The 13,905-nt window shown below is 41.4% G+C and overlaps 1 protein-coding gene across 3 annotated transcripts in view; it reads left to right on the forward strand.

Moving 5' to 3' along the window:
* Positions 1–13,673, forward strand: part of LOC135377636 (uncharacterized) — a 36,955-nt gene extending 23,282 nt beyond the window's left edge. For all 3 annotated transcript variants that reach the window (XM_064610204.1, XM_064610203.1, XM_064610205.1), the window contains exons 6-11: positions 2,773–2,902; positions 4,446–4,523; positions 6,788–6,912; positions 9,084–9,211; positions 9,475–9,595; positions 13,335–13,673. In XM_064610204.1, coding sequence (XP_064466274.1) covers positions 2,773–2,902; positions 4,446–4,523; positions 6,788–6,912; positions 9,084–9,211; positions 9,475–9,595; positions 13,335–13,431 — 679 coding nt within the window. In that variant the 3' untranslated portion in view covers positions 13,432–13,673. The remainder of the gene's footprint in view (positions 1–2,772; positions 2,903–4,445; positions 4,524–6,787; positions 6,913–9,083; positions 9,212–9,474; positions 9,596–13,334) is intronic.
* Positions 13,674–13,905: the final 232 nt, after the last annotated feature.

Here is a 13,905-nt window from a genome sequence, read left to right on the forward strand (position 1 = left end):
ACATACATTATGCGGTGGAGAAAAATCTTGCTGGAAAAAAAGGTGTCCCTAATGACTAAATGTGTTGTCATCAGAATCTTGCTGAATTTCTGTCATTGCAATCACATGTCTTGTGCTGTATTCTCCTGAAATATTGCTTCTCTATGTGAAGCAGAAATACTATCATGAACTTTTGAGTTCAGTCGTTCAAATCAATAGTTTTGAGAAGTGTGACATCCTAGGACGTGTAATCTGCAATGCATCTGGCAACATTGCTCTCTGAAGGTAGATTTCTGCCGCCTCACCGCAGCTGCTAGCAGACTTGCAACATTGAGTGAAGGGCAGAGACGCTCGCGTTGTTGCAGGGAGAGGTTTTTATTCCAGCAAGAATAGGAGCCAAATTTCTATGACATTACCTGCTCTTGGAGAATCTGGATCTATGGAGTTTTATGGTACCTTTGGAAAATTATGTGGAACCACGTAATGTTCACTGATAACGTTTATATTGTGTGTACTGAGTCTTTGAGCGAGGTTGGTTCATAATACAAAGTATAATCAATGCCTTTTTTTTTTTTTTTAGCCCACAGTGACACTTTAATGTGGGATTGTATTATACAGAATGAAATGTTCACAACTCATATTACTCAGTTACTCATTACTCATTATGCAATAAGGTTAAAAATACAGGTTTATTGGTACTGTTAGGGCGAGCCCTGCAATACAGTCCCCGTACAGCAAACAAATACTCAAACAATAATTGTCAGGTGGAGGAGAATATGAATGAATGTAACATAGAAACCTTATTAAATACATTGAGAAAACATAACGTGCATAATGTCACAGAAGGGGAACATAATTAAGGAGCATAAATGTGTGGAGTTAAACTGAATGGAAGGGTGAGTTTAAGCTCCCTTTTAAAGTTACGTGGATTTGAATGCATCTTAATTCAACTGGCAAAGAATTCCATATATTAGAACCATAATTAACAAAGGAAAGTTTCCAAAGTTAGTCCTCGGTGTGGGTGACTATAATGTACATGTGTCATTTCTAAGAGTGTATGGAAGAGCACAGTATTTGAATAATATTAAAGAAAGTTGATTAGGGGCGAAGTATAATTTATGCATTAGTAGAGTGATTCGATATTCAAGTAGATAAGAGCGATAAGATATTAGGCTACAGATGTCATAAACTTACAGTAGCATAAAGGCGAAAACGACTGAATCACGAGGGCTAAGATGCATGATGATTCATTCATAGGACTCTCTTTTGGATCATGAGAAGGGGATGTAAAGAAGAGGGATAAGTGAGGCCAAACACCTCTACTGCATATGACAGATGTGGGTATATCAATGCATAGTACACAATGAGCGGAGAACTTATGGAAATTAGAAAATGAAGGCGTGATAAGGCATAAAGCCCCACACTTTGTGTCGAATGAAATGTATATGTTTGTGCCATTGCAAGTTTTCATGCATGATTATCCCTAGGAATTTAACAGATATTGCTATTGCAAGAGTATGGGTCCATAAAAAAAGCACTTGGTTCTCTAGGCTTAGACGCTCTGGTGTGGATGAAACACCATATAGGAAGTTCAATTGTGCAATTTTTTCAGCACGTCATCAGCCTTAACAAATAATGTTCCAAGAGAATCAGCTTCCACAAAAATGTCGGTGTTGTCCTCATAGAGAACGCATGGCTCTGACAAATATTCAGGTACATCATTCACAAAGATAGGAAATAATAATGGACCCAGTGGGGGAATCGTAGTGGGGCTTTGGCTATAATCGTCTAGCTAAATCACTACATACATCACAAATACACTGTGATGTATGGTCGGCCACCTGAGTCTCCTAATACACTGAATTCATAGAGTTCACCACACAACAAGGGAGAAGAGTGTGATGAGAGCGCTGTGCACATATAGCTGCTGTACACATTAGAGAGGGAGAGTACGCCGCTCGCATTAGTTGTGGAGTACAGTTGAACAAAAGGATCTTACCTCAAGTTACTGTAAGACAGTTGCCTGTAAAGGAACATGTTTGCAGACGTACGGGGGTTGGACGAAATAACTCGAACATCCCTATTTTTTACATAGGTCTTTGTTCGAGGAGCGTGAAAGTGAACTTACAGGTTCGCCCTGGCCAGCCCAGTCACCAGATTTGAATGTTATAGAGCCTGGGGGGTGCATTCTGGACGACAGGGTCAGGAGTAGATTCCCACCATGTGCTTCCATCAAGGGGTTGGCATCTGTACTGGTTGAAGAGTGGTACAGAATTGACATGAATGTTCATGATTTATATTTGCCCACTCCTCGATATATTTCAGCTGTATTATGTGCAACAGGGGGTCCTGCGTGCACGCACACACACACGTTTTCTTTTTCTCTCTTTTTGTTGGAATAGTGTATTATGATATGCTTTGAAATTCATGAAGGAAGTGGTGCATTTGCATGTCAGATTTCCAAATTTGATTAATAAATTTAGCAAATTAATGCATCACATGAATGCAAACTACTGTAGTGTGTGCCAAAAGCTTTGGGTGTTGCCCAGGGGATTGTCAATGGTTATGTTGTGTAGCCTTTTTTGTTTTAAATTTGAAAACACTTTCTTCCCATACACCCTGTATAATAGTTATAAATAGAATTTCAGTTCAGTTTGGTTTCTGAACAAAACCTTCCTGGTACAAGACCTTCCTATTAAGGAATTTGCATGCCACTTTTAGCAAAAGAAGCTTCTCAAACCGCGATGTGTATTAAAAAATTACTTATGCAACAGAATTTTCTTATGATGACAGGCTTCTACCAATACTCGAGGAGCTTTTGCGGGGAGGCAGTGTGGACGAAGCACTAGACTTGCGCATAGAGTCACAAAAGGAGTCAATAGCAGCAATGATCTCACAGCTTCAGCAGCATGAAGAATCCATAGTATGTATGCCTTCAATGTTTCATTTGTCATGGGTGGCACACTTGAATTTTTTATCTATTAATTGGCATTAAGGTGTCATTGGGCAATCTAGTACCCTCATAACAATACAATAGCGAATGCTGCATTGAAAGTCAAAATGATTGTAATGTTTCCCTGCAATTTGAAGCACTGCAGGAAGTAAGCTTGGACAATTTTTCACTTGATCCACATGGTAACAAACGCGAAGGAACTATTTCTTCAGAGTTTCTTCGTGTTCGCTACCACGTTAGTCAACCAACATGCTCTGCATCTTCTCCGCTGTGGGCAAGTGCCACGTGCATGCTGGGATTGGTCCATTGAACCCTATGTTCAAGTCTGGAATTGAGGGGGGGGGGGGTTCCAAAAAAAAGAGTAGAGTCCGAACCTCCGTCCGTAGTACCTAAACAGCGGAAGTATAGTAATGCAAGATGTTCCACTGATTCTCCTGAAAAAATCCAGGGGAATACTTTGAGCTCACTGTTGTAAAAAAAAGAAATCTTATTCAAAATTCTACTTGTCTGAACATTATGGAGTCAATGCTGTATACCTCGGGGGGTTTTGCCATTACTTCTGAGCACTATTATTATTTATTATTATTATCGTTACTATTATTGATATTAATAATAATAATTTAATTTTGAGAGAAATTGAATTTTTCCAATTGATTTGCCCAAGCAGGTCAGGCTCAGACGTGGAGATGTGACTGTTTCTGGCGATGCATTTGAAAGTAAAGCTTATGGAAAAAACAAAGATAATTGATTTTCCTGTGCATGTCAAGGGTAGCCAGGCATAACAGCTAACGCTAGTAGTATGATTGTAATATGATAAGGTAAGCCTGATGGGGATACCAGATGAAACTCTTACGCTAGTTTTGAACGTACAAATGTTTTATATGCTAACAGTGTAACCTCAATAGAGGCTTGTTTGAGAGTACTTCAGAGAAGGATCTGGAAACTGAATTAGACATATAAGTGTTCCATGACAGATCATCAGCAAATGTCACTTCAAAGTACTTGTAAGAAGAAACTCTTTCTAGAATGCGTGAATTAAAATTACAGGAAAAGTGCTTAACTGATTTCCGAGGGGGGTAGAGCACAAATACTGGCTATTATGTTTATATTCATCTGCCAATTGTGACACCAATGATATAACTGGTTTAGATCTTCCTGGAGCGAGTCGCAATTGACATCAGAGTAGACCTTTCGATAAATGAGTTGTGTGCAAGTAATCTTACTTGTGACCTAACATTACAGGGACATTGTTTATGTATGCTAGAAGCAACAATGGGCCGAGGACAGATCCCCGAGGGACTATATGTGAGGGCATTAAGATCTGGCATTTTGTTCTCACGTGGTTAAGTGTGGCAATGTCTTGCAGTGTGTATATGCAGGAAATTGTTTTGTTTTTACTATTCATATTGCTGTTTTTCTGCTTCACAAAATTTTCCCTTCATTGCTTTCAGCTTATTAGGTAGAGAAGTCCTCCATCTTCACTTAATACAAATGATTTGTAATGTATTTCCAGTCAGAAGCGCACAAGAAAATTGCTGTTTTGGCATCAAAGAACAAAGCACTCCTGAGCAGCTGTGAAGAGCATGCAAAGGTGAGGAATTCAGTTTTTGCGTGTCTGACTCGTACAAGATACCCAAAAAGGAAAAGTATGTATTTCAGTTAAGTTACTGAGTACTAGGCAGAGAAGTAACTGTTGGTGTGCTGAATACCCAACTTTTGAAAGTATTTGAGTAGAATACTAAGTATTCTCAAAAGTAACTTTCAAGATACTATCGAGCTACTATTTGTTAAATTCACTGTCACATAAATATAAAGTGAAGATCAAAGCGCATGCTTGTTTTTATGTGTTTATACATGCTCACCTCCACGCTCTCCCCCCGTGGACATTGTGCAAGATAATGTCGCTCGTGTGGGCGGCAAGTGCTGTGCTCAGAGAAGGGCGAGGTACACCAAATGAATTTGAGCAACCAAGCCGCCTATTGCTATTGTTTTAATCAGTGTTCCTTCAAATTATTAACATTTGTACCAGCTGGCATGAGGTAGTGGTTAGGATGACCGCATGCCGAGACCGGGAGGTGACGTGGGTTCGAATTCCTGCACTGGCTGAGTTCTGAGGTCTCCCTTGGTTGTTTTCCTGAAGGCTTTCCAGACGAATGTTGGCACAATTCCCCCTGAAGTCGGCCCATGATGCACATTAACACCCCTGTCCCCCACTCTTTCCTGCTGTCCTCTCCCCATCTGCCCACATCTGTACGCCACTCATAGCCACAGTTGCTTCGCGGCGCTTACACAGAATAAACCCTGGTCCACTCCCCTTCTACAGTCTCGGGTATTCACCAACACGTCCTTCAGGCCAACACATTGTCCCATATCTCCACTAAACCTGAGGCACATCCCTCGTATGCAGGCTGCACCGCTGAAGGATGGGGTAACCACAGAATATCTAAGATGAAATGCATGCGCATTAAGTGGCACAGCACCCACGCATAGGGGTTGCCACCTTTCGTAGTGAAAAATACCAGCTGAGGGAGAGGAGGTGGAATAGAGGGAAAGGAGGAAATGTTCGCGGGAATGGGAAAGTGGGTGAGGGGTGGAGAGTATACAGAGAGAGAGAGAGAAAGAAAGAAGGAACCAGCGTACTCGCTCAAGACAACAATGATAATAATAATGAATAACTAAGAAAACGACTGTTGACTACGGAGTTGGGTCTGTGCTCCAGATTTATTCAAGCTGTAGTGGAATGTTGAAAGGAAAACCCTGTAAAAGCCCCTATGAAAGCTGTTGAGGCACAAATACCGGCAAAAGGCTGCCGGTATCATCTTCCTACCGGCAACCGGCAGAGCGAGCAAATAACCGGCCGTGCCGGTATAATACCGGCCTGGTGGCAACCCTACCCATGCAAAACTGTACGTTCATCATTTTGTTGACCTTCCTGTCTCCCAAAAAAGAAACAAAAAAAAGGGGATATCTTAGGAGTAACTTAAGAAATCAGTGCAAGTTACTTCAGAAATATTTAAGGTACTAAATGCTTATTTTTGAAAATTTTTGTAAGATAACAAATTACTCCTTAAGTATTAAGTTACGTGCAAGTGTGGTCTCTGTACAGGGTTTCCAGATGGAGACACACACTTCAAATTGCTCCTAAAATTTTGTGAGACGATTCAAAGAAAGATAAATGCGTTTAACACATTGCATCAGGAAGGACAACTATATAAACTATTGAATTGAGATGCGTGAAGTAATTCATTGTGGTGCTGTGGTGGTGTTGACCCAAGAGAAAGTGAAAACTTCATGGTACTATCATTGAGACCGGTTATGCAAGTGCAGCAAAACTTTGATCGGTCTTTCGAAAGAATGCTCCATCATGGAACAGCATTCAGGCATGGGAAGAACAGTTCCTGCCTCCAAGAACTCTGTCGTAGAGATGGAGAATCTCAAAGTGCCAGATGAGAATGTGGGGTCAATCAGGGAGGCTTTCCTGTAAAGACCATGGAAGTTAGTTCACCATTCAGCTATGAGACTCTGAATTTTCACCTGTTCACGATATGAGGCATCTAGAAGGAGTCCCAGAATACACAGCAGGAAATTGAATATTGTTTTTGTATTCATATGTACATCAATAGGAGCATTTTTCTATGAAATTTTGTAATTCTGTTTACAAAGGAGTAAAAGTAAAACTATTGATTTTTTACAATAAAACTTTATTAATTTGTCTTCAGCTTGCTTAACTCGCTTTTATTGTATTTGGGAGCTGATTTTGTAGACTTTTGCAAACTGAATCTTGATCTGGACACCCCTTATTTGTCCTCAGGTGTAATTATTGTGTTTTCAACCCATCCCTGTATTTCTATCTAGTGTATTGCGACAGCATCTGAAGATGTGTGTTCGTTGCAAGAGAAAATTGTTGGGACGGGTGATGCAGTAATTGAAGCGGTACCACACCTACGAAATGAGCTTATTTCAGCTGAGTGCTTACCACAGTAAGTTTTTATCACTCCATCTTATGTACCACAGGGCATACCACTTCTAATAGTGCTGATGCAAATTAAGTTTTAACAATCTTTGTAAAGTGAGTCAACATATCAAGTTATTTTTCTGTCTTATCTGTCCTACTTTTTATATTCTAGGACAGTTATTTCCCAAATAGTCAGGGATATGAACCGTATTTTCAATTCAACCATTTGCCAGAATAATGCTTATGAACGCTCTTAATACAGCTTGTTACTATTCAGTCAAACATGTAGTAATGCTGTGCTCATGCAAATGTTCAAATAATCGGAAAATTCTGAAGAGACTCAAGTGAACTGAGTCGTACAATGGTTTCCACGGTATGGGATCCACTAGAAGTTCTTTCATGTGTATTGCTTACTTCCATTCTGAAGAGTTTATATGACTTGAGTAGGATGGCTGTTAAAGATATTAATGTGTTGGCGTTAAAACGGTCATGCGAACGAAAACCTGGTGTTGTCCCTCGGTGTACAGAGGAGTGGAAAGGGAGTTACGCTGAGGAGTGAGGTTGGCGTTTGCTCCTTGGCACGTTAGGACATGTGCAGCTACGTGAGCGAGTGAGTGAGTGTGTGTGTGTGTGTGAGAGTGAGTGAGTCACTGAGTCAGTCAGTCAGTCATGGAAATCACTTGAATATGTTACAAATCACACAGCACAATAACGTTGAAACACCAAAAATACGGTGAATGCGGTGTGGGTGATGGCTTGGATGGGATCTACAATATGGTGGCCGACGAACGTTCCCGTGCAATTTGCGCACCTCCAACTTTTCCGACTTTTTTAGGAGAAAAAGTGCGCAACTTATGCACGTAACTACGGTAATTGGGTTTTGGAACGGAACGAGGGTGCTTGCTCTGAATTTAGCGTCTATTGCGTCAATACAACAAACTGGACGCGGGTCGGTTCACGTGGGAAGGAAGCAACGAAGTAACCGCAACCGCAACATCGAGCACATTGGTAAATCCGCGCTGACCGGTGCATGGAGGAACGCTGCCGACGTGATTTTCCCCTCTCCTGCACAGAAGTTGAACTTACACAGAGTATACCTATAAACTCTGCAGATGCTGAAGGATCTTTGAAAATGGTATAAAATGATTGTAGGCGACAGACTGCATTCGCTGTCAGATTAGAACACAGGCAGCCATTGACTCCTTGCCACGGAAAATTGCAGAATTTACAAGTCTGTGCCGCAGAATTTTGAATTTGCTGCAGCAGAAAACCAGGGTCCTTATTAATGACTCATTTCCGAAAACATATAGGTCATGTGTAGATGATATTTCATCTAAGGTTATGGTCTGGACGCATGTTGCAAGCAGCCTTATCGGTAGCACTGCATGCATTCTGTTGTATTGCACAACCGAAGTCCACTACACTACTGATAATACTGGAACAAAAAGAGTATTTGCTGTAGATAGTTACCGGTGTAAATGAAATACATATCCATAAAGACTCAAGACAACATCTGCCACATTGACATTGGTGTGGATAAATAACATCTCATAAGGTGTATAAACAATGTTAAATTGCTGACAGGAGAGCATTTAAAAAATAGACTGTAAGGAGCATCTGTCTATTTATTAATTACAAGAAGTGCGTTCATGAAACTGCACTTTTTCGGTCTGCAATTTGTCTGCAATTTTATACACGAAAGTCTCATGCTTAATAAACAGATAGATGCTTCTAACCGTCTTTTTCTTTTTGGATAAATAAAAGGAAGTTGATGAGGTGGAAAATATCTTTCTCTTGTTTGTTCAAAAAGGAGGCCCGTAAGAGTCTTCCTTGGTGTTTCGTTTCTCACATCATAACACTGATGTTATTATTAAACAATATTCCACAAAGAAAAGTGCAGTTCTAGTTGGCATTGAATGTTCATGGAAGAAATGTTTCATTCTTGTTATAGTAGCAGTCTTCATTCGCTTGAGTTCAAGTTCATTAGTGCCAGCTTGTGCTATTTATGCGGAGTTGAAAAGCGTGTATACGGAAGTTTGCATTTTCTTAAAGGGACAGATTCCTTATTAACACTATAACCGTATACTTATTACTGTACAAATGTACGGTAATATGTATACTGTTATGGGTATTGTTTTTGTGCTGTATTACCAGTACTGCGTATCATTATGTACCTCATTCCTTTTACATCTGTAGGTATAACTTACTGCATGAAAGACATGAATATACATCCAGAACGCCTACCGACTATTCAGCGGCTACAGGCGACTTTTCAAAGATCCTATGGAAGTATGATACAAAAGCCTTGTCAACTAGTTTGGACGGTGGGTCACTTTTTAGTTGCTTTACTTGTGTGGTGTGAATGAAACCGTACATTTGAAGAGTAACCTGCTCTTCTGTCAACTTTTCGTGCCAAACTCTAGTATACTTTTCCCTTTTCCATTGTGCATTTCAAGAAGCAAAACATGGCACACTTCACATGGTCTATAATGGGTAGAATGAGCAAGTCCCACTGAAACTAGTTTCTTATCTGGACTTTTCAGAGCAAAACAATGACAATTCAGATTAAGATTTCATTTTCTTTTAGCTGTCAAAGAAGACTTCAGAAAGAGCTACAGCACGGCACTTCTTTCATTGGAGCGTCTCGAGTCTCCTGAGAATCGGCTGAAAGCCAAACAACAAGAGTTACTGCAGCTTAAGTATATTTGGTGAGGTTCAATTGGAAAATATTCTCCTTTGAAATGCATCTGAGGCTGTACTTTTCGGAAACCCTGGCTGTATACGATGTTTAGTCTTTGGAGTTGCCACTTGTTCCTGCTGCAGGCGCAACATACATGTCTATAGCTTTTTTTTCCACAACATGCCAACTGCGTGGCATAGCAGCCAGAGTTCTTTTCCCGTATCTGTGGCTGGTGGAAGGAAAGGCAAACAACCAACTTGCTCATGTATGGTACTTCATTGAGGCTATGAACAGTAATGTAGCATAGTCGGGCAGGTCCAGACTTTTTTGGGTAATACGCGAAAACGCCCGATATTTACTCCCCCCCCCCCCCCCCCCCCCACCTCCGATCCACGTTACCTTATTTACTCGCACATAAGACATTCATACTTTACCCAAAAACATAGTGCCATTGAGGGGTGTTTTCAATATGCTGGGGAAAATTGAACCTGTACGTCCAATATGCGAGTAAATACTGTAGTCAGTTCAAGTTGATCCTGATTTCTCTCCGAAAGTCATATATAAGGCCCTTAGTTTTCCGCGAATCCGTGATTCCGCGAAATTTCGCGGAATCCTTCGTTTGGCACAGAGTTTCACGGAATCCTTTATTTTTAAGGGTGTGTGGATATTAGAGTTCTCAAATTCGAATCGAATATCAATCACTCGAAGTATCCGATTTGCGAATTGAAATACCGAATATTCGGGTTTCCGGATAAATCGACTATTCGCCGAATACGAACAACACCTCCCGAAAGTGGGCTTCACCTGACGCTTCCCTGCATGAGGTGAAGCCGCCTCTACAAAATCGAAGCCTGCTTTACAAAATTGTTTATGCTGCAGGACAAAACAGACAGATTGTAGTTTAGCTTAGGATAACATTAGCCCAAGTTTATTATGTATACTTCACCTGAGGAAGGGGCGGCGTCCCTTCCGTATGCAGCTTAGCGGTAGCAGTGGCGGATTTTGATTTGATATCTGGGAGGTTGCCTTTAAGAAGTACTGAGGTGTACTAAAAATGTAACTTCTCCAGGGCATGTTTTGTAAACTCCTTCCTATAAAGTTCCTATGAATTCTGTTGATGCTGAAAGATGTTTCAGCAGGTATAAAATGATTTCAGGCGACAGACCACATCAGATGAGAACACAAGATATTATGTATGTAATGCTGAGCCACAACAATGCTTTGTATCTGTAATTTTATAACATACTTTTTTGTTCCCACATTATCCAAGAAAATAAGGTGTCTCCCATTTCATGCAGCTGTTGACTGCTCGCCGCAAAAAATCGCGGAATTTACAAGTCAGTGCTGCAGAATTTTGAATTTGCCGCAGCAGAAAACAGAGGGCCTTAGTCATATATGTTGACTGTTCTTGGCGTCGCTCTTGACGCTGACTGACCTCGTAGTGAAACAGTCACAAGTATGGCTTCTAAATTTTTATTTCCAACCATTCGGTGGATATTGACATTATCGCGCTGTGGCTGATCGATATTTGCCGAGGTAATCGAAAGTTTCTCTTCCCCGCGACATATGTCATGCGTGTATGTGATGTGAGCTTCGTCAGTGCAGTTGCTTCTGCATGACATGTACGTAACCGGTTAGGCAGTTACGAGCTTGTGCAAGCCCGTACACCTATACTTCAGATTCGATGCAGTTTGAGTTACCGGCGAGCGCTATGCTGGCTAAGGGCATGTTTTCTTATTCAACTCTGGCAACTCCGAGTAATCCGCAAGTTGGGTCTGACGTAACTTCACGTGACCTGTTTGCAACCTTCAAAAGTATTTTTCAAACGGTATAAAGTTACTCATCAAAATGCCTGGCTGGGTGAACAGTGCGGAAATTTTGAGCACCGCTTTGCAACAAACCACAAGTGACCCGCAGTAAAATATGCACATTGAAACGTGCATTCCTCGATGAACATAGTCGCAGGCACCAAACACCTATTACAACGTCAAATGTTGCCTCGCATAATTTATTATATTCCGATACAATTGAAATCAAATATGCATGCTGGATGCTCCTAAAGAATGTGTGAAATTCACGGAGGAATCGAGTTTAACCCGAAAAAGACTATAGACAAGACTCTCATGCTCTGCAGCGCGTCCTGCACAGCTGTAAAATACTTACAATTGTAAGCCCATGTGGACATGCAGTGTATGCCGTGGAAGTGAGGTAGTGTGTCGATCCAGTCCTCGATTCCAACGAAGACACTCCAAAGCAGTCCAAACTGAGCACTAAAGCTTTTTTTTATTTTTAATATCTTGCTTAGCTTGCTAATGTGTACATATGAAGCTTTCGAGCAGCAGTTAAGTCCCAGCTATCACATATAGCTGACGACAATGAATGCTACACATGCATAATCCAGGCTTATCCTCCTTAGAAGCGAAGTCTCTTTGGATCCTCTGGACACTTTTTGCCACAGAGTTATGACCTCCTTTTTTGCTACTCTGGCCTACTCTGCGATTTTTTTGGCCACTAACCTGGAGTTGCCAGAGTTAAACAAGAAAGTGTGCCCTAAGCCTCTTCGTCTGAAGTTGACCGTGGAGGGTGCACGCTTCAGCACGTAGAGCGAGAGCAAAGCCAAAGTTGAGATGGCGAAGCGAACTGTCTCTGATCAGCGAGCCCAAGTTCACGAAAATGAAGGCAGGTTTGTCATTACTGGTGTGCCTAGCGACTGAGCGAGAAGAAACGAAAGACACTTGGGGGCTGGTGTGTAGAGCACAAAGCACTAGTAGTTGTAAGCAAGAAGGCATACGATGCAGATCGACTCAGGAAACCATTTGAAATGCTGCAGAGGCCCTTTACCCGATGTACTTTAAACTGCCTCATTAGGCCTTTAAATCTCTCACAAATACCAGTTGTGATGTAGTGAGATCACGCATTGGATATACACAACGGCCACAGTGTTCCAGCATGAGTGACTTTTTACAGGTCGCACGCACTCAGAAGCCAGTCCCATTGTGACCGATGTCGGGGAAACTCCACGCGCAACACATCGCACTGCCTGCTGCTCTATGGCTTCAAGCCAAATTGGAACCAGATACGATTATATATGCTACAAGTGTGCCCAAACTCGTTCTGGGTGAAAGTCCTCTCTCTAAGTATAACATGTCTGCAGCTTGCCAACGGTTGTTAGGTGCGGAACGAACAGCGATGCTTGTTGCCGGAGCCTCTACTTGCATGGCAACTGCACGTTCACTTCGTAGTTATCGCGTCCACAAAGGAATGAACGGAATCTGTAGTTCTGTTCTGTTCTTTGCTGGGCTTTTTGTTGGTTCTCTCACATGATGGAGCCGGCAGCGCTCTACATTGGTCATCATTGGATATCAGGGAAGGCGACTATATGCCCCCCCCCACACACACACTCTTTTTTCATGTGTTGCGATAGGGATGCTTTGGACCATACCCTTAAAGCAGCTTGTGCAGATAGTGATAGCAGATAGTGATAGAATGGGAGAAAGCAGAATTACAAACCAATGACTTGTTTGTCCCTCATGGGTGACATGTTCAATCTGCAGAAACGTGATAATAAATTGCTTGCACCACAAACGCTAAACAACGCACCATGCTGTCATCATTGTCACATTGCTGTCAGCTTTGAATATTATTGTCGGTAAAGCAAACCTGGGTGCTAGAATCGTTGAGTAATGAACATTTTCTGTGTTTCTTCATTGTATTCTGTGTCTTGCAAATCGTACACATTTCATTGAATTAATCTTATTCATTGCTAGGGAGGACCAGCCAGCACAGTTTTGTCTAGACACACTGGTTCAGGGTCGCAGACTTGCGGACTGGATGCTGCTGCTGAAAGAACAGCCAGATGACTAAACCTCAACCCGGATTGAAATTTCTTCAGAAATGGAAACAAGATTCTTCTTCTGGAAATGGTTGACACGGATTATTTAAATTTGACTTTAATACAAAGGAGTACTCTAGTACTGTACAGGAACAGCTAGAATAAGGTTAACATGGGTAGTACTATATCACTACTGAGATAGTATTTGGGCGCTAAAAAATGTTGTGTGTATGTGTGTATCTTTGAAATACAGAGGGGATTTGACAAACATGTAGATCTCGAATATAACTGAGAAACATTGTGGTTACATATCAACATGCATCCGCTATCTGCGATGTGGTTGAAGTATGTGGATGCAGTACTCTTAACTCCTTTGTTGGACACGATAAAGTGTACCATTGCACATCACCAGAAACACTTCCACTGCTCTTCTGCTGCATTTTTATGCACAAAAAAAAAACCCTGAATGCTGAGAAACTTTTTGCAGCTGAGAAAAAAGTGGGACA

Source organism: Ornithodoros turicata, chromosome 1, assembly GCF_037126465.1.
Source record: "Ornithodoros turicata isolate Travis chromosome 1, ASM3712646v1, whole genome shotgun sequence".
NCBI lineage: Eukaryota > Metazoa > Arthropoda > Arachnida > Ixodida > Argasidae > Ornithodoros > Ornithodoros turicata.